Below are 21,762 nucleotides of genomic sequence, written 5' to 3'. Positions count from 1 at the left end.
CCAATGGGTGTCTACTATAACATATCCAAATTTGAGCTCCATTGGATAGGTTTTGAAACCTCTGGCCTTCCTACACCAAGACTGGTTCAGAAAACTCGTTTTTCAGAAACCAAAAGGCAACCACATGGGTTGGCAGCAAAAGGCAATCACATGGGTTGGCAGCAAAGGGCAGCCACATCTGACCACCTTTGAACCCATGTGATGAAAGCTTGAGGTGCAACAAAAGATGAAGGATGGTGTGGGAGTTCATCATGATGTTCCTCCCTCTTAGCCCTATAAATAGAGAAGCCTTCAAGCTTCAAAATACACCCCAAGGGGGGGAGCTCTCAAGCACTTCTCTAGAGCTCCCTTCCCTTCTCTCCCTCAAATTCTCTTAGTTTCCTTTCAAGTTGTCAATTGTTGTAACAAAATGAGTTTACTAAATTTTCCTTCAAGTTTTCTTAGTTCTACTTTACTTTTATTTGTAATGTACATTCTTTCTTAAGTATTCAAGTTTAATTAGTTTCCAAGTTTCAATTATGGTTTTTGTTCTTATTCATTATGCTTATAAGTTAATATGCTAGTTTGAATGATTGATCACCATTTAGGCTTGCATGTTAGCTATCTTGGTTTGAATTAAGAGTAGACACCATGCTTTAATTCGAATTGAACTAGGGATAGGAAGAGTATGTATGGACATTCGACAACAGGGATTAGATACATGCTTGGTTGTTTAAATTGTTCTTCTATGCTTAATGGGTTCCTAATGCTTAGTTTTAGGTTAGACAACAAATGATCAAATTAGGGAATTAGGAACACAAGGTTATGACCAAACACCATGGCTTAATCATACTTTAGCTAGAATCAATCCGTTAATCTAATTGAACTTGGGAACTTATTTGCTTGAGTTATTTCCTTTTTTTTCTTGTTTTATTTATTTTCTTTTTCATTTCTATTTTGTGTAGGGGAAACAAATTGGATCATTCAATCACCAATCCTCGTGGGATCGACCTCGCACTTACATATGCTATACTACCAAACGGCTCGTGCACTTGCGAGTATCACAAGTTGAGGATGCAGTTGAAACCATTTTGGTGCAGCTGAATCGAAGCAACAGTTGGGCAGACTAGAAATCTCCGCCTTGGGTTTGAAGTGGTCCACAAAGTCTGCATATGTGCTAACTTCCCACAATGACACCATTCGGCATGCCTTGCTTCTCCTATTTCCATCTCTTCTTCAATTCAGTCAGTATTGAGTCAGATAAGAACCAGCTGAACCTCTAAATTTGAAATCGCCCTTCCTCTTTTTTTCCCAAATTGTGCGACCCTCTTCCCTCTTTCCCAAATCCGAACTCCACTCACAGATTCATAAACCCTAACCTTCTACTCCAGATTCTCCCAATTTCGAACTCCATCTTAGAGTCTTATAAACTCGCGATTTCTTCTCCAGATTCTCCCAAAATCAAACCCCACCTCAGATTTTCATAAACCCTAGCCTAGTCCTCTTCTCCCAATTTCCTCTTCTCACCCAAATTCTGAATAATCCTAATTCTCCAATGTTAATCAAGTGAAAAGAAGTGGGCCCAAACGACGTAACGGAACGTCTTTTATTTGTGACAGAACGGGTAATGTGAGATAGCTTTTAAAAGTTCATGGGATATTTTGAGACGTTTCAAAGCACAGGTGGTAATCTGAGACAGCTTTGAAAGCACAGAAGGCATATACATAAATAAGCCTATTATCTATATCCACACCCAACTTTTTATACACCCTTTTTTTTTGGGTTAATTTTATGCACCCTTTCCTTTCAAATGACTGATTAAACGAATTTCAAATAATAAAATATCTTGTTATTAATTCGAAAATGGATCATTCCAAGCCCATATATATGCTATTTTGGAAATTACTAGATGAAAAAAAATATTGATATGTATAACTAAGCTGGAGATTGTGTCCAAAAAAAAAACCTAAGCTGGAGATATAAATTTACAAACCAGCGTGTCTGAAAGTAACTATTTGTTTTTTGTCCAGACCAAAAAGAAAATGTTAAACAGGCTCATGCCTCACAGCTAGAATCAAATCAATAAAAAATATTTTTGACAAAAAATAAAAGCAATATAAAATATAAATTGATCATTGGTGAAAGAAATGAATTCGCTCTATTTTTCTGTAGTATGGCAAAGTTTGTTAAATCATCCATAATACATCTCACATCTCTGTGAAAACCACCCGCATCAAACTAGGTCATCGTCTGAAGCTCTTACGGGTGAAAAGCTTCCAGATAGACTAGACTTGCCACATACTAAAACCTGAACACATTTTTATGAACTTTTGGAACTAATCGACATGTCAATGAAATTCTAGGGGTAGTTCTATGAATACTCTTGAGGACCCCAGTTTTCATTACATCAACAGCTCCATCCAATTGTGACGAAGCATGATCCATAAATTGCCCATGTTGAGCTTCTACTTCGTTTACAGCCTGAACAAAAAAGGATAACAGAAAACAGTTGGAAAAAGGCCAATCTATGTAACTTATGTTGGCACCGAGTTGATATGCAAATTCTATTGGCTCATTACGCACAACTAACCTTTCAAAAATACATAGCACAATTGAAGATCTATTGGATAAGAATGATGTATTTTGATTCATTATGGGGTTCAGTTTCATCTATTTTTGCACGAATTTCTGGAAGTCCTAAGAACCTTTGGGTTTGGAGAAGTGTGTTTTAGACTGATTTTCTTCTTTCCTCAATGTGTAGTATTGTTTTCTTTATCATTGCTCTTCTACATAGGTATGACTGCTGGTGCTTTCATACTTTGAACTGTTCCTCAATTTTAACAACATTTTTGTTTCTTACCAAAAAAGGGGGGGAAATTTAATCTTACCCCATTATAACATTGTACCTCACTGTCTTTGATAGCATGCAAGTAATCTGAAAATCACAAGGAGGACATGCTCAGATTTTCTATTAGAATAAAGAAGTAATAGCTAGAGATCGAGCTGTTACTTTAACAAAAAGATACAAACCCGAGTATGCTTTATCTTTGAATATCATCAAGCTGCGCGGCATTAATATGACAGGAAAAGGATGGTGTTCATCCATTGACTTATCTGTATCAATCTTAATAACTCCCCTATCAGAATTTGTATCCTCAACATCATTTGTGCATGTGCTTCTACACAATGTCAGTCTTGAATGGGGAGTAAAGTCCATAACAACAGGTGACCTGAGGGACAAGATTGCTACAACTGGATAATAAGCAGGCCCATCCTGGTGTGCCTATATGATACACAATTATTGCAAGGAGAAGCTCAGGCCAAAAGAAAAGAAGAAATGTTGTAATAAGAACACACGCATCCACCTTGCAGCTAAATAATGTAGGAAAGTATAGCAGGCTCAAATTTCCAACGGAATAATCCAACATAACACCAAAAACATTAATTCATTGGAAAACTCCTTTAGTGGACAACTGAAAAGCAATAAGTAATCAAAAGACAAGCCATCGCCAAGCAAATGCATGGCAAAGTTCAAGTCACACAATAAGAATAAATCAAAAGTAAAAGAAAGTTCAAAATAATATATTTTGGTCCTTGTATCTTGCTCCACTTTTAAGTCCATAAAATTGTTAAATATCTTAATTATATTTTTGGTTCAGATTTCTGTAACCAAAGTCAGACATGAACAGGATTTTCCAATGTGTTGTAAATTTTGAGATTAGGAAACAAAGTTCTCTCCCTGATCTACTCATTCCTCCATCCCAACCAGACAACAGCCTCATTGCAGCACAAATGCTATGGACAGATATCTCCATGAATTATGAGACAAAAAAATACATTTTTAATGGTTCAAATCCATAAATCCAAACATTCGGAGAAACCCAAAGGCACTTTGATGTCTTGTTCAGAGCCTCATCTTTCAAAGATCCAATCAAAAACCACATACATAGCCTTCCTTAATTCAAATCTACACATTTTTTACCACTAATACGCAATTTTGAAGTGAGTGGAAACTTACTGTGGATTGTCAAAGCAGTGGCAGGTAAACGTTTTCTTGTCAGCAATGGACTTGAAATGTATTACTTGTTCATTTTATGGGTTCAAATCCATGAAAAAGTTGTAATCCCTCTCTTTTTAATTTTCAAAACTTTGAAATAAAATTTAAAGGACTTGTAACTGTAAGAACTAAGTTATTTCAAGGACACGGAGAAAATTGAACTAAAACAAGGACAAAAATATGCAAATGTAAAAAGTAAGCAATGACCAATAAAAGCCTTGAGTTTCGGGCGAACCATAATGCCTTGGTTAGGAAGGTATTCATTGATAAGGACATGATTAATTGGCAATGGGAAAAGCCCTGATTCTTCATATATCTTGTATGTAATCTTGGTTAGCCATGAGGGCACTGCGAGAGAGAGAGAGAGAGAGAGAGAGAGAGAGAGAGAGAGAGATTATTGTTTTAGACAAATAATTCACAAACAATCATGAAATGGCAATATACTATGAAAAATTGCTTAATCACATAGAAATTTCTAAAGGTATTGCTCTATATCATTAGTTTTGCACTTCCTACAAGAAGAGGCCAACAAATTTGCCACTAAAATTATCTCCACAAATTGAGGTGAACACTAAACGAGTCTCCGCATCCTATGGAAGTTCTACAAATTTAAAGCTGACTTATGACTTGTAGAGGCAATATAATTTTTTTTGGCTGTGGAGGCAATAACTTCATGAGTTGTTGAATTGCACAGATACCACATGGACTATTTGGGTTGTGGGGCTTTGCAACTGAAAAATATATTTACAATGTCATACAGAATTCGATATATAGTAATGTAGCGCCTAAGTCTCCATTAAAATTGTCATTTTCTCTCTCTTCTTTCTCTTCTTCCTCTTTTTTCTTCTCTCAGTCACCCTCTTGCCCTCTCTCTTTCTCCATTATTTCTCTGCTTCACTAATAGAAGGTTTACTGCTACAAAGATGGACATTCCACATGCTAGACCCATTGAAATAGCAGATATCAAATCGGACACAGCACCTTCGGTTCTCCTATCTATTATGATTTCAAAGGCCACACCAAAAGGACTTGAGATACCAAATGCAAAAGCATAGGCAGCATATGATAACAAGTGATGACTAGGAATAATCTGAAGCAAAGCAGATACGTTGGCGCCAAGAATTTGAAACCCCCCGCCCCCCCCCCCCCCCCCCCTCCCCCCCCAAATTGCCATTAAATGCAAAGCCAAGTCCTGTTATATTGGTATCACTCAGAAAGTGCATCAAAGCCATACCCGGAAACCCACCCCTAGAAAAATTGCTTCTAGTGGGGTCTCACCAAACACCCAATGACACATCAATTTGTGAAATGCAAATATTCTCCACATGTGATAAAATAAATTATTTCCCACTTACAATCCTGTGGTAGAAGACCCTTTTCATGGACAGTACCGCCTGTTCACTCAAAGACAGGAAAAACTAATCAAAGTCAATATGATGGAGTTCCCTCCATATCTTCTAGGTATTATATGCAAGTGATATAAAAAACACCATATAGAAAACCAATATACATAAACCCACATAGAACACAAACATACCCCAGTTTTGTAGCCTCCTATTCTTTAAAGATTTCCACTTCGATACAGGGGCTTCATATATCTATAAAGCAATGAAGCCAGCATACTGAGAATTTTCATAAAAAAATAAATCATTGGGAAAGAAGGACGGAATATGTAAGACAAATATGGATTTCTACCTTATTTAGAAGCATGGTTTGTTCATTATCCGTAATGAAGTCAGGAATGTAAATTAAAGTCGGCAGAGATCCAACTTTGAAATTATCTATAGTCTCTGTTCTTTCCATTCCTCTGTCAGAACCACCACACAAGGTATGGACATCAAAGCATCATCATGAAATGAACAAAAATTAAAAGAAGCAAGTGCTTAGGATGATGAGCAGAGCACAGTAGATTTCTCCCAGATTGTCAAGGCTTATAACTCACATCACCTTCTTTTATTTCACTTATTTGAATAGTGTCAGCATTTGTTGATTTTGGAGATTGTTAAAAAGAGAATGTCAAAAAACCTATAACACAATAAAAACCAGTGAAGACCAATTATATAGGCAGTGTGATATGTGTGTGTATGTGTGTATAGAGAAAAAGAGGAGGCGGGGATCTAAAGACCTTTTTTTTATGAGAAAATATTTTATTCCTTTCGCAATAGAGTACAATGATATTGAGCAAGATGTGCACTTCAATACATCAATGAAAGTAAAACAGTCCTCTGTCCCAAAAATAGCAAAAAGTGAATAAAAACACTTAGACTCCTAGCAAGCAACAGCTCTCAAATCTGGAAAAATAAAAGAAAATGGTATATCCCGAAAGTTAGAAGAAACTAATGTGCATAATCAAATCAGAAATCTGACTTTGTCCCCCAAACTCTGCACTCCCCCTCCCCACTACGGTTTTCAGAAGTCCTTTTTGTTTCTCTCCGACCAAATCAACCAACACACTGCAACTGCATAAACCTTTTGCCTTAATCCCCCACCAAGAGCCTTTTGCTTTTCCCAGAAAAGAGCCATGCATTTCGCTAGATTTACCCAGCTCAGTTCAGCTTTCCAACACAGCCTCCATCATAATTCTAAACCAAGTGTCAAATCTACAGATCTTTTTCACCATTTATTTCTCATCAAAGTAACCCACATCCACTTCCTCAATAAAGCTTAAAACTATAGATGGGATTCCAGTAGGTGAAACAGAACAGCAAGATGATGGAGATTGAAGCAATGGTAACTGAATTCTACTAACCTTTCAAAAAACTATCTGAAGTTGGCGTGCGCACTTCTGGAACTGAAAAATAGAAAGTTGAAAGACTACCCGTGAAATCACCCCAAAGTAGTAAGAAACTAGAAAGATTACTCCATTCTGAAAATTTTGTATCAAATTGTAAAAGAGTCTAGAATAGTAACCAAATGAGGAGTAAACATACTAGGCCAGTTGACTAAGAGAATTACTAAAAAAGTTTAAATTTTTTTACATGAATGAGCACGGTGCTACCATAGTGATGCATCAACCCGTCAAATGTATACAAAACAAGTTTGATAAAGCAACTTGGAGTGGAGGCATCGACAGCACCAGTAGGATCATAAACCAAATACCATGTACGCATGAGTAAATTTATTAGTTAATTACAACTTACCATTACAGCAGAAGAAGACCCTCTTTCAACCAATAGACCAAGGAGTGAAATTTCCTAATCAATGCCATAATGTCATTGCACCTTTTTACTTTTTCCAATTCTAAGAATAAAAATAGACGACGCTGACGCAGAGTTTTCAGGGACTGCACGGCGCAAAAGTTGAAAGAAAGAGAAAGTATATGTAGAGAATCTAAGAATCCATCACATAAGAAGGACAAAAAAATGGATATAAATTAAAAGAAAGTATTGCAACAACGAAACACAAACCTGCTGATTCACAACCGACCCTCACGGCGGGCGAAGGATGGACGGGGGACGGGATTTTAGTGCTCCCAGGTTTCTTCAGTTCTCTCGTTACGGATTTGAGTTTGTATTAAGCCAAACGCCTATAAATCTATCAAGAAAATCTGCATTAATATAACAAGGGAGCTGTATGATTAATTGGATTAGGCCTATTTCAGTATTTGGAGCCAAAAATTGACTAAACAATTTACTTTTTGCCGTTCAAGAAGTAAAAAATAAAAACTGCCCAGGACCCATCCCACTTCTCCTCCACCGCCCAACGCCCCCTCCATTCTCCATCGCCGGCGCCGTCATGGTCGCTCCCCAGTCCATCCCGCTTTCTCTCTCAATCCCATTCTCTCACTTCCTTCGTCCTCACCGGAGACCCTACGGTGGCTGGCGACCTCGTAAGCTTTTAATTCGGAGGTCGGAAATCTTCGATCTAGAAGCGGTTAAATCTCTAGTGATGAGAGAGAAGTGAGAGCATACCTCTAACATATAAAAATAAAACTTCTCTACGTTTGCGAAACTATCACGTTGCATTGCATCCTTGAAGATTTTTTGTATCACTCATGGTTCCTAAAGTTAATATGGGTGCTCTTAAATAGTCCCTTTGATAAACTCAACGATATAATCGTCAAATCAATTCAAAATTATAATATATATATATAGGCTGATTTAAGTTTTCTGAGTTAGCAAGTCTCCCAAGTTTCTTTTAATTTAGTCAGTCTCTAAAGTTTCTTCCAAGCCTACTCCTAGTTATCTAATTCCTTAGGTTCCTCTCTCTCAAAAGTCCATAAGGTGAGACCTTTTTACCAAACAGTAAGTCCCAGGTAGAGGCATGAGCGGTTAGGCACGAGAATGTGAGAGAGAGAGTAGCCCATAGGTTCTTAGGTACCTTAGAGTCAGTCTTAGGAGTTACCCAAGAGTCTTTCTATTTTGGAAGTCATGTAAGAGTCTTTCTAATTTAGTTAATTTAAATTTTCCACGTAAGCAAAATGAGTCGTTTATTTAGAACCAATTCAATTAATTCTTCTAGTTCTAGAACCAGTTTGGAACCAGTTCCAGATATAGTTAATGAAGAAGTTTTAGAATTTGAGTCTTCTAGTTCAGAATTACATTGTAATGATTGGAATATACCCAAAGTCCCTAATAAAGAAATTTATAAGCAAAAATGGTCAATTAATGCATATAAGCAAACTACGTATATTAAGACAGTAGAACAAGTTTATGCCTTAGGAAAAGAACATGAAACATGTCAATTACTTAATCTTGATGCAATTAAGAAGCATAGGCAAGAAGGCAATAATTTTCTACATATAGGATTAGTTCAAGTCGATGTTAAGCCCTTCACTAAATTAGGACTTAAGTCTGCAATTTTATTAAGTTTAAGAGATGCTAGATTTAAAGATTTTGAAGAAGGAGTTTTAGGAATAATTGAGTCAAGTCTATGTCATGGTCCAGTACATTTTGATTGTTATCCAGATTTTACTGTAAGCCTTAGTGATCCGCATATTTTGAAAGTTTTAACTTTAACTATTAAAACACACGGTTATAATGTTTTACCAGGTACCCAACCTTTAGCTTTAATTTATAGAATTTATTACAAAGTCACAGGCACCAATATCAATTTCCAAGCTCTAAGCAAAAGCCCAAAAAATCAAACGCTTTTAATTCAAAGTCATACCCAAAATGCTAATATTACTGTCCCTAAAATGATTAGGTGGTCAGATGTCAATTTACCTAAAGAATGGTTTTTAACCACTGAATGCCCCCCTAAGCCAGTCCAACGTAGTTTAAATGATTTAGATTATATTCAGCCTTATTTAGATGGTACGGTTAAAATTAGTTTTGATAGGCCAATTAAGTCAACAGTTCAATTAGAACAATTACCTACGCCTAGTCAATCTTTTAAGCCTCCAGCAAGACATTCTTCTGCAGAATCATCTTCAATTACAGAAAGATATTTAGAAGCCGATAAAGCCTTAATTGATTTTAAAATTAATGAATTAAGAAAGGCCAAGCAAGTAGTTCAACCAAGTTACAACAAAGCCCCTACTGCACCTCCTGAGCCAGTACAGCCAGAGTCACCTACTAGGTCAGATATGCAAGATTCAGTTTTTGAAGCCTATGTTTGTGATGCCCAATTAAGAGTTCTTAATAAACCATTTAAAATTCATTGGTCAAAATTAGATGCCCATTTCCAAGCCCCTGAAAATGCCGAAAGAAAGGCCAAGTATCATGATGCTTTCCCCCAAGCTCAAAGAAAAGAAATTTTCGATGAGTGGAAAGAATATCTCAAAGCAACTAGGTCTGAGTCACCTTATCTAGATTATGTAGAAGCCAAATATTTAGGTCAAAAGTTAGTTACTTTAACCCAGGAAAAATGGGAAAAAGCCGATGCCACCAAAGTTGTCAGTACGCACCCCCCAGTTGAAACGATAATAATTAATCATAGAAATACCAAAGTTATTGCAAGCCTTTACAAAGTAGCTGAGTCAAAAGATGAGCCAGTAAAAAAGGTCATAGAACAAAGTAATTTTGCCAACACAAGCCTAATAGTAATAGGTAAGCAACTAGATAAGATAGAAACAAAAGTTGATAAATTAATCACACAGGAAGTTGCTCTTAAGCCTAGAAAAGAAAAGCCTTTAGTCCACTTTGAGTTAAAACCAGAATCTGCCCTAAAAGTCAGTCCAACAATGCGTAAAATAGAAGAAATGTTTCAAGAATTAACCCCAATTAAACCAAAGCCTAATAAAGATAAAGACAAAGGAAAGGAAGAAGAAGCCTCAGTTAAAGTCTTAAGTCTTGATGTTAATTCTGATAGTGAGTCAATCATGTCTGTAGAATCAAGCCAAAGTTTAGATTCAGAAACTAGTAATATTTCTAAAATAGAAAAAGCCTTTAGCAATCTCCAAGTTCATCAAGATGCCCAGAGTCTTAAAGTCAGTCGCTTAACAGGCAAAGTTAATCCTACAAGTCTTACCAAAAATTGATATCCTAAGCCTACGCCTCCAGATGTTCAATTTGAAGAAAGAACCCAAAGCCAATTTTCAGTGTCTTCCGACAAGCTTTACGAATGGAACATAGATGGTTTATCTGAACAGGAAATACTTAATAAGTTACAACATATGTCTATGGTAGCCAATAGTTATGCCACTAATCATCAGTTAAGACAGTCAGAAATAGTTTCCCTTTTAGAAACAGGTTTTACAGGAACACTTCGTTTCTGGTGGGATAAACATCTCACAGAAGCCGCCAAGCTTACAATAATTCATGCCTTTAAAACATATGAAAATAATTACCCTATTTTAGATGAAAGAGTAGGAACAAGCATAGAAGATGGAGTCAATGTCCTTTTATATACAATAATTGAGCATTTCATAGGAACGCCCAGTAGTACAACAGCCAGAATACATGATCAATTGAGTAATCTTCGATGCCCTAAGCTAAGTGATTTTAGATGGTATAAAGATGTTTTCATTTCCAGAGTCATGCTTAGAGATGACAGTAATCAAGCCTTTTGGAAAGAAAAGTTTATTAATGGTCTCCCCAATTTATTTGCCCATAAGATTAGAACGGTCCTAAGCAATGAATCAGGTCAAATTAATTATGATGAGTTAACTTACGGTAATATAATCAGTACAATCAATCAAGTCGGTATGAAAATGTGTGTAGATTTAAAAATAGGAAAATCAATCCAAACCGATAGTAAAAATGCCAAGTATGAATTAGGTAATTTTTGTGAACAATATGGTCTAGCACCGGTCCCGCCGTCTAGACAAGTCAAAAGAAGCCATGATAGACGCTTTAGTAAAAGACGCCATTATTCCCGAAGGAGAGATTCCTTCAAAGATGATAATGAATTTTATAGTAAAAGAAGGTTTACCCCTAGAAAAAGTAAATGGTCAAAAGGTTATTCAAAAGGTTTTAGGAAAAGCCCCCGACAAGGGAAAAAGAATTACCCTAGGAAAAGCACAGATAAAAGCAAAGTCAGATGTTACAAATGCAAAAAGCAAGGTCATTATGCTAATGAGTGTTGTTCGGTTCATTTTTACACATGATTTTTCATGTTATTCACCCACTATTTTGAGTTAGTTCTTGACATTTTATAGCCTTTTTACTTCTTTTTTGTGTTTTAATAGGTTTTACCTTGGTTTGTATGAAAATGAGCTAAAAGTGCATTATTTGATATAAATTCTGTTTTTGTTCATTTTCGTAGGTCAACTTCTTGGCCTGGGATCAACATGCTCCGGTGCTCGAATGAGGTCATGATCTTCATGAGACTTGTTCCAATGGATGTTAACTACAACATATCAAAATTTGAGCTCCATTGGACAAGTATTGCCTATCCAACCAATCCAGCATGTTACCACAGCTCTGGAAATCCGGATTTGGCCAGCTTTTACCTCCTTTGTGTCATCTTAATTTCTTGTTACCATAACACTTGGTAACAAGAATTTACCTTAGTAGATGAGATATTTTCTGAAGCATTTGGCATCTTTGTGAGGACAAGGCTTCATCATTTGCAAGGGGACAAGAAGACAATGGGTGAAGACTTTGCATTAGAATACTAAAAGTAAAAGCTGGAAAGGAGGAGAGAGGGAGGCAAAGGGAATTGCAATCTGATTTGGATGAGCTATTGAACGTGGGGTAGCCAGGCTATTCCATCATTCTACACATTGAGAGCAGATTTTGGAGAGTTTGGAGCCAGGAGAAAGCCAAGGTGCAGCCAAGCAAAGTGGAGAAGAAAGCTTCCACCATTGATGACCTTGAAGCTTTCATCATTTTCTCAAAATCTGTAAACTCTTTCTAATTTTATTTTGAGTTTGTATTTGGAATAAGTATGAGCAACTAAACTTCATAGCTAGGGCTTAGGTTGAAGCCCTAAACATGATTACCTTTTTGTTTTGATGCTTGAGTGTATGAATTTCTAGATATTGTTGATGAATTCCAATTCACCAAATTAATCTATCCTTGATGTATGTTCTTCTTTGATTGATCACCTTTGAAAGCATGCTTCTTGAGATTGTTGGGATTATGTGTATCCTCATGTTATCCTAAGCAATAAATGGATGAAGTAAGAATCATCTATGTGAATTGGTTTCTTGAATACCTAATGTAAACACCATGCTATTAGGATTCTTGTGATGTTCATATTCTCTTTGAACTTAATGGGTTCTCCTTGTAATTGAATCGAAGTACGAACCATACCTAGGTTCGGTTATGAGGAGGGCACAAGTATTGTAGCACGAACCATGCACTTTACGTATATTAGAGAGAATCAATGCGTCTTGAGCCACGACCCATGGTCTTGATTGCGAACATCTTCATCAACACGTTTAGAGTTCATTACTTGAGTATTCATGAACTTGGGTAGAATTGTTTAGGGTGGATTCCGAAACCCTAGTGTTTGTTACATTTTGATTTCACATCTTGATAATTCATCTCCGCCATTCTCATTTAATTTAAAAGTCCATTTACTTTCATGCAATAGAAATAGGTTACTTCAAACAAATCAAACCCCCCCCCCCAATGTGTGTGTGAGTTGCGTGTTTGACACGTTACGTGTCTTTGTTACTAAATTCTATTTGTTTCCGTAATTGTTTTGGACTTTTGGTCCGCGTGGTGTTCTTCCATTTTCTGTGCTGAATTCAACCGTATAAAGAACGTGAATTTTGGACGTACGGTTGGAAAGTTATAGGCAAAACACTGGATAGAGGTTGAAACTGGAAAAACAGAGAAAACGACTCTGCCCAAGAACGACCGGTCGCCAGTGTCTCACGACCGGTCGCTCAGCACATAATTCTGAAGTTTCGACTCTGTACTAAAACGACCGGTCGCTTTTACCTCACGACCGGTCGCCAGACAAAAAAACGACCGGTCGCTCTTAACAAACGACCGGTCGCTGGTCACTGTTCACAGCACAATTCTTTTTTTTGTTTTGTTTTGTTTGTTTCTTTTATATTTCTTTTTAGTTTCAAATTTTCATTTGTGCATTGTGGTGTGTTAGTTAAGTGTTCTTTTTGTACTCGAATTAGAACTTATAGACAACCGACAAGTTCTTCGTGGGATCGACCCCGTACTTATACAATCTATACTTCGATAGATTCGTGCACTTGCGGGTATTTTTAATTGGTTGTTTGCACATTAATTTGTGTCCTTTTAGGAATGCAACAATTTTTGGCGCCGTTGCCGGGGAACTGGCACGGTTGCTTATATGTTTTGTTTGAGTATATTTAGAGTACTTAATTTTATTTTCATTTTTTTTCTTTGTTTGTCATTTCATTTTATTTGAGTTTATTTTTGTTTTCTTCTTATTGCAGGAACATTTTGCTTATGTCCCTTCTGAATTTGGATATTTCATTAGATAGCACTGTAGAAGATATCCAAGCTCAAGCTTTGAGAGAAAGGAACATCCAACTAGCTGTGTCTACTCCATTGCCTTTTTCACTCTCGCCATTTTCATCATCACCAAGCTCACCAAAAGTCAAGTCACCTCCACCTTCACCAATGGCGGCAGCAGCTGCAAATGCGGAACTTACTATGCAAGAATACTCTTCACCGCCAACAACTGGACAACCATCTTGCATAGTATATCCCGCAAGCACTTTGGAAAACTTTGAGTTGAGATCGGGCATGATACACATATTGCCTAAGTTCTTGGGAAATCCTGGAGAAAATCCTAATGCACATATCCTAGACTTCGAGGAAGTGTGTTCCACAATAAAGATCGAAGGCATGAGTAGTGATGAGATAAGAATGAGACTTTTCTCATTTAGTTTAAAGGATACAGCAAAGGAATGGCTTCACTATCTACCTCCAAATTCCATCACAACATGGACGGATCTTGCTTCAAAGTTCTTGCAACATTTTTTCCCAGCACAAAGGACAAATGAACTCCGAAGTCAGATTACAGGAATTCTGCAAAGGCCGGGAGAAAGCTTCCAGGATTATTGGGACCGTTTCAAGAAGCTTCTAATCACTTGTCCGCATCATAACATACAAGCTTGGCTTCTAATGCAACACTTCTATGAAGGACTTTTTGAAGCGGACCAAAATAATGTGAATGCAGCTGCAGGAGGAACTATAATGACCAAGACTCCAACAGAATTGCGAGCAATATTTGATCTTGTTGCTGCAAATGCTCGCCAATATAATTCAAGGCAAAGACCAGTCAGAAAAGGGGAATCCTATGATGTAAGTACCCTTTCTAGTATGGAAGCTCAGATTGCAAACCTAACCAACATGGTGAAGAAATTGGCACCGGGATCATCCAAGGTTTGTGCATTTTGCTCCACAATTGGTCATGACACTGAGGATTGTCCCTTGGCACATGAGGAAGCAAATGCAGTGGGCTCATTTCAGAGAAATCAGTGGCCTAAGAATGATCCTTTCTCACAAACATACAATCCGGGGTGGAGAAATCATCCAAATTTCAGGTGGAGTGACAATTCGAATGTTCAACAAGGGCCAACTCAACCATCTCAAGGGCCAACTCACCCACCTCAAGGTCAACAACATACTCGCCCACCTCATGGTCAAATGCACTACTACAATCCACCACAACCACCACCTCAACCACAATCTACAGGAAAATCTTTGGAAGAACTTGTTGCTTCCATGGCTAGAAACACAGATAGTTTCATCACTGAGACAAAAAGCTACATGCAGAGGAATGACACCCACATGCAGAAAACGGATAAGGCCATTGCCAATCTAGAAAATCAAGTGGGACAAATTGCTCAAGCTTTGAGTCAAAGGGAACCTGGTATGATGCCTAGCCAACCAGAGATTAATCCAACTGGGCGTGAGCATGTTCAAGCAGTTACCTTGAGAACTGGTAAGGTAATTGGTGAAATAAATGGGTCTAAAGATTTGATTCACAATGTTGATGACATGCAGGTTGAACAAGTGGCTGAGCCTAAAGAAAAGGATGAAAGCAACAAAGAGAGAGATAAGCAAGCAGCTTCTTCATCCGAGTGGATCCCAAAGCATGAACTTGCAAGAAGGGCAAGAAAGGAGAAGGTAAGTCGTGAACCTACTGACGAAGAAATCTTACGTGCTCCTTTTCCTCACAGGCTTATGAGTTCCAAAAAAATTCAACAAGCCAAGGAAATATTGGAAACCTTCAGAAAAGTGCAAGTCAATATTCCTCTCTTGGATGCAATCAAGCAAATTCCGAGTTATGCAAAGTTTTTGAAGGACCTTTGTACCACCAAGAGGAGATTCCAAGATCATGAAACGGTTGCACTAACGGAAAAAGCTTCTGCTGTTTTGCAAAGGAAGCTCCCTCCCAAATTGAAAGATCCAGGAAGTTTTACAATTCCTTGCATAATTGGAGATAAATTGTTTGACAAAGCTTTACTTGATTTAGGTGCTTCAATTAATCTGATGCCTTATTCTGTTTTTGAAGCCCTTAACTTAGGTGATCTTAAACCAACTTCTGTCAGCATTCAATTGGCGGACCGATCAGTGAGATATCCAAGAGGAATTTTGGAAGATGTACTTGTGAAAGTAAATGATCTCATTTTACCAGCTGACTTTTTGGTGCTAGAAATGGAAGAAGCTCCTATTCCGGGTGCGGATCTTCCATTGATTCTTGGCCGCCCTTTCATGGCCACTGCAGATACTGTGATCAATGTTCGACAAGGAACATTGACAATGACAGTTCAAGGGGAAACAATAAAGTTCAAAGTATATGATGCCTTCAAACTCCCCAATGATGAACATGAATGTTTTCGTATTGATACATTGTGTCATATTGTGCAAAATACATTTAATAGTACTCATGGTACAGATTCATTAGAAAAGGTGTTGACACAAAATCCTCAAGTTGCTGAAATTGTTGATAATGAGTTACTTGAGGCTGTGAAATTCCTTGATGCATGTCCAGCCATACCACGTAAGTACACTCCAAATTTTATACCTTTGCCAGTCAATACTGAAAAGCTTGTTCCTTCTCTTGACAGGGCACCCGAGTTAGAGCTCAAACCATTGCCATCCCACTTGAAGTATGTTTATTTAGGTAAAACAGAGACATTGCCCGTGATTATTGCTAGCAATCTCAATGTGGAAAATGAACAGAAGTTGATGCAAGTGTTAAGAGAACACAAGAGAGCAATTGGTTGGAGTATTGCGGACATCAAGGGCATAAGCCCAACAAGATGCATGCATAGAATTTTATTGGAAATTGATTCCAAACCCACAAAGGATGCTCAACGCAGGTTAAACCCAATCATGACAGAGGTAGTCCGAAAAGAAATTCTGAAGCTATTGGATGTGGGTATAATTTATCCTATTTCCGATAGCAAGTGGGTAAGCCCGGTCCAAGTGGTTCCTAAAAAGTCAGGAATAACTGTTGTAAGAAATGAGGGAAATGAACTTATTCCTTCTCGTGTCAAAACGGGATGGCGTGTTTGTATTGATTATAGAAAATTAAATACCGCCACCCGAAAAGATCATTTTCCATTACCATTTATTGACCAAATGCTTGAACGTCTTGCAGGTCACAGTTACTACTGCTTCTTGGATGGCTATTCAGGATACAATCAAATTGCCATCGCTCCTGAAGACCAACACAAGACGACATTCACATGTCCTTATGGTACCTTCGCCTACCGGCGTATGCCATTTGGATTGTGTAATGCCCCGGCCACCTTCCAACGATGCATGATGAGTATTTTCTCCGATATGGTAGAAAAATTTATTGAAGTATTCATGGATGATTTTAGTGTGTTTGGTCATTCATTTGATTCATGCCTTAACAACTTGTCTTTAGTTTTGCAAAGATGCCGGGAATGCAACTTAATTCTCAATTGGGAAAAGTGTCATTTCATGGTACAACAGGGAATCGTTTTAGGTCATGTGATTTCCAGTCAAGGCATTGAGGTTGACAGAGCCAAAGTAGATGTGATAAGCGGGTTGTCACCTCCCACATCAGTGAAAGAGATCCGATCCTTCTTAGGACATGCCGGGTTCTATAGAAGATTCATAAAAGATTTTTCTAAGATCTCTCGACCATTGTGTAGCTTGCTTGCCAAAGATGCAAATTTTGATCTTAATGATGAATGTTTGGCAGCTTTTCAAAGGCTCAAAACTCTTCTCACAACTGCACCTATCATTATGCCTCCAAATTGGAATTTACCTTTTGAATTAATGTGTGATGCATCTGATTTTGCAGTTGGAGCTGTATTAGGACAAAGAGTTGAGAAGAGATTGCATGCAATATATTATGCAAGCCGTACCCTTAATGATGCTCAGTTGAACTATTCAACTACTGAGAAAGAGCTGTTAGCTGTAATTTTTGCTTTAGAGAAATTTCGTTCGTACTTGATAGGCTCTAAAGTAATTGTTTTCACTGATCATGCAGCTTTGAAATATCTCTTGGCAAAGAAGGAAGCAAAACCAAGATTGATACGATGGGTTTTGTTGCTCCAAGAGTTTGATATTGAAATCAGAGATAAGAAGGGATCGGAGAATGTGGTAGCTGACCACCTTAGCCGATTGATCACTAACTCCAATACCGAAGAAGACACTCTTCCTCTTCGTGAATCCTTTCCTGATGAGCAACTTTTTGCATTACAAATTTCTGACCCATGGTATGCTGACATTATCAACTTTCTCGCTACAGGAAATATACCAAGGGATTTGTCAAGAGGTCAAAAGGACAAATTGCTGAAAACCACCAAGTCCTATGTGTGGGATGACCCATATTTGTGGAAGTATTGTTCGGACTCCGTGATTAGGCGATGTGTTCCCGAGACCGAATCTCAGTCCATACTCACATTCTGTCATTCGAACGCATGTGGTGGCCACTTTGGAGCCAAGAAGACAGCTTTAAAAGTTTTGCAAAGTGGATTCTATTGGCCAAGCTTGTTCAAAGATGCATCACAATTCTGTCTATCTTGTGATAGGTGTCAACGAATGGGTAACATTTCATCTCGAAATCAAATGCCTTTAAACCCAATTCTAATTGTTGAAATATTTGATGTTTGGGGAATAGATTTCATGGGTCCATTTCCTTCATCTTTTGGAAATCTATTTATTCTACTTGCGGTTGATTATGTTTCAAAATGGGTGGAAGCAATTCCAACCAAGACTAATGATGCGAAAGTTGTTCTTAGCTTTCTTCGAGCCAATATCTTTTGTAGGTTTGGAACACCGAGGGCCATCATTAGTGATGGGGGATCCCATTTTTGCAACCGATCATTTGAGACCCTACTCAAGAAGTATGGCATAACTCACAAGGTGTCCACCCCCTATCACCCTCAGACTAGTGGACAAGTGGAGATTTCTAACAGAGAGGTGAAGCATATATTAGAGAAGACTGTTGGTCCTACTCGAAAGGATTGGTCTTTGCGCCTTAACGATGCTCTCTGGGCCTACCGAACTGCTTACAAAACTCCAATCGGTATGTCTCCATTTCGCTTAATCTTTGGTAAACCTTGTCATCTACCTGTTGAGCTTGAACACAGGGCCCTTTGGGCAATTAAGAAGTACAACTTCGACATGAAGGAAGCAGGAGATATCAGAAGGTTACAACTGAGCGAACTGGATGAGCTTCGCAATGATGCTTATGAGAACGCAAAAATTTACAAAGAAAAAACAAAGGCGTTTCATGATAAGCATATCATTAGAAGGTCGTTTGAAGTAGGGCAAAGAGTATTACTCTTTAACTCTAGGTTCAAACTCTTTCCAGGTAAGCTTCGTTCCCACTGGACTGGCCCATTTGTTGTTACTAATGTCTTTTCCTATGGTGCAGTTGAAATCCGACCAATAGGCATAGGAAAGGAATTCAAAGTTAATGGGCATAGGTTGAAAATCTACCACGAAAATACTTTGCATCAAGAAGATGAAGTGCTTCACTTCATTGATATACATTCGGGGATGCAAAACTGAGTTGGGAAGGTAAGTCCTTAATAAAGTTTTCAACCCAAAAAAAAAAAAAAAAAAAAAAAAAAAAAAAAAAAAAAAAAAAAAAAGAGAGAGAACGACCGGTCGTACATGCCTCGCGACCGGTCGCTCGTTTGGTTTTTCAGAAAAAATTGAATCTGCTTCGAAACGACCGGTCGCTTTTCACTCGCGACCGGTCGCTCGTTGGTTTTCTTAAAAAATTGAATCTGCTTCTAAACGACCGGTCGCTTTTCACTCGCGACCGGTCGCTCGTCGTTTTTCTTAAATTTGAATCTGCTTCAAAGCGACCGGTCGCTTTTCACTCGCGACCGGTCGCTCGTCGAAATTTTTTTTAAAAAACCGTCTTTTTCTTTCCTTTCTCTCTTCTCTCTCCTCACTTCCTCTTCTTCCCAGCGACAGACCCACCCCCCCTTCGACTTCTCTCTTCTCCCTCCCTCTACCTCCCTCACAACCCACCCTAATCCTAACCCAAATCACACTTTTCTCACTTAATTTTTCGAGTAGAATCCGTTTTTGGCATCTATTCCTTGAAATTTCAAGTGTTTTCTTCAATTTGAGGTGATTTTCAGTTAGGGTTACTGTAGCACCAAGGTAATTTTCGAATTTTTCTTGGTGTTTTCTCTTTGATTTTCTTACTCTAATGCATTCCTATAGTTGTTTTGTTTCTAATTTGTTGTTTCTCTTGTTTTTGTTTTGGGTTTGGCTTGTGTTTATCATTTGGTGTGATTTTCCTCAATTGGGTATGTTTTTCTCACTCTCTTATTTGATTATTGTTGTTGTTATTTGTGTTTATTATTGGAATTTTGTCATTTTGGTTGAATGTTGGGAATGTTGTTTACATTTTGGAATTTTGGCTTAATTGTGCATTATGATTAATATTGTGGCATTGTGGTATTTTACATTGTGATTAAATTGTTGACTCGTTCGAATTGGTGTATATTTGTATTGTGGCAAATTTTGGCTATGTGCATGCATTTTGGTTTTGATATTGGTATAATTGTGGCGTATTGCATGTTTGGGAACTGTGGCATGAATTTTGTTGTTGATTTGTTTTGTGCATATTGTTTTTTTTTTCTCCTTAGATGTCTAGAGCTAGACAGGGTACCAGAGGGGGTGCATCTTCTTCACGAAGTGCACCTCAACCGGAAGAGGCAATGCTCACTGCCACTGTGGTTACTGAGCGTAACTTAGATCTTAGTCCCTCCATCCAAACCGCTGGACTTATTCAAGTCCGGCACCTTATTAGGGACCGAAACCTCCTACCCTTAGCTCACATCTATGCAAAATATAATGAATCAATTGTGCGTGAGTTCTATGCCGCTTTCCCTAGGGAAGAACTTAGACGTAATGCAGAGGTACCCCTTAAGGTTCGGGGCAAAAATATTGTACTATCCACCTCCATTATCTCTGAGGTTCTTCAAATAAGTGACAGAGAGAATACTGTTAATTGGAGACAATTTTTGGGTGAGGATTTTGACATGCAAAGGGCAGCTGAAACACTTTTTTATGCTGACCCTGCTGCCTTTGCATCTCAAACTAAAAAGACTGTCCTCATTCAGGGTAAGTTGACACCCTACTTTGCCATCCTGTGGAGCTTTGTGCGCCACAACATTTATCCATCCGGCCAACGGTCGGAAATTCCATCAGTAGGGGTCAAGCTCCTGCAAATTTTGCATGAGGGAACTTTTATCCTACCAGTTGTTGACATCATTTTTGAGCGCCTGAAGGCTTGTGCACGTAAGAAAAGCATAATTTATTATCCTTGCCTTGTTAGCATGATTTGTGACCGCTCAGGTGTTCGGGCTCGCCCCACTGATATATATGTTGAGCCCATGGGTCCCATTTCGGACACTTCTGTGTCCAAGAGTATCTCTCAGAGGCGCCATGCACATGCACCTGCACCCGCACCTGCTCCAGTGCCGCCTCATATGCCACCACCACCACACGGGCCGGCCTCATTCCAGCCATTCCCGCCTGCTCCCACTGTCGACACTTCTGCTTGGGAGCCCTCTCTCCAAGCCATTTGGGACTTGCAGATGCTCCAGTATCAGCAGATGCAACATATGAGCACTTCCATTGACGCCATTTGGACGCACCTCCAGATGCCAGGTCATCCCGGGACCTCTGCACATGTTGATGGTGATGATGTTGATGGTGATGATGATGATGAGACTGATGATGATCAGTAGTACTTTGAGCTTTGTACCCTTTCGAACTTTTAATTTATTTTGTTTTTGGGTTTTATTTTGAGACGGTTATTAGTTTGTTTGTTTCAACTTTTACTGTTAGTTCAACTTTTAATTGTTTACTATTTCTTTTATTTTGTGATTATCCATCCCAATTTTTCTATATGGCATTGTTTAGTATTAAATCTCCATCATTTAT

The 21,762-nt window shown here is 38.2% G+C and overlaps 1 protein-coding gene and 1 non-coding gene across 11 annotated transcripts; both read right to left on the bottom strand.

Annotated features, from left to right (window-relative positions):
• Positions 1–2,118: 2,118 nt before the first annotated feature.
• Positions 2,119–7,981, bottom strand: LOC110759028 (oxidoreductase). 10 transcript variants are annotated; one of them, XM_088255325.1, is made up of 11 exons: positions 7,671–7,977; positions 7,444–7,583; positions 7,177–7,319; positions 6,786–6,902; positions 5,732–6,061; positions 5,574–5,634; positions 5,392–5,430; positions 4,272–4,384; positions 3,010–3,262; positions 2,868–2,914; positions 2,119–2,460 (listed from the first exon to the last, which is right to left on the bottom strand). In XM_088255325.1, the coding sequence occupies exons 5-11, from the start codon at positions 5,837–5,839 to the stop codon at positions 2,281–2,283; spliced, it is 801 nt and encodes a 266-aa protein (XP_088111451.1). In that variant the 5' UTR covers positions 5,840–6,061; positions 6,786–6,902; positions 7,177–7,319; positions 7,444–7,583; positions 7,671–7,977; the 3' UTR covers positions 2,119–2,280. The 10 variants fall into 10 exon arrangements, with proteins under 10 accessions (XP_088111451.1, XP_088111452.1, XP_088111450.1 ...); XM_088255326.1 differs by having other exon boundaries at positions 5,732–5,843; XM_088255324.1 differs by having other exon boundaries at positions 6,786–6,827.
• Positions 7,982–14,358: 6,377 nt separating this feature from the next.
• Positions 14,359–14,465, bottom strand: LOC148294176 (small nucleolar RNA R71). The gene has a single exon (XR_015836913.1). It is a non-coding gene; the product is annotated as a small nucleolar RNA R71 (small nucleolar RNA).
• Positions 14,466–21,762: the final 7,297 nt, after the last annotated feature.

The sequence above is a fragment of the Prunus avium genome, chromosome 6 (assembly GCF_965620075.1).
Source record: "Prunus avium chromosome 6, drPruAviu1.hap1.1, whole genome shotgun sequence".
Lineage (NCBI taxonomy): Eukaryota > Viridiplantae > Streptophyta > Magnoliopsida > Rosales > Rosaceae > Prunus > Prunus avium.
The sequence above is the reverse complement of the archived record's forward strand: the minus strand, read 5'-3'. Positions and strand labels throughout refer to the sequence as shown.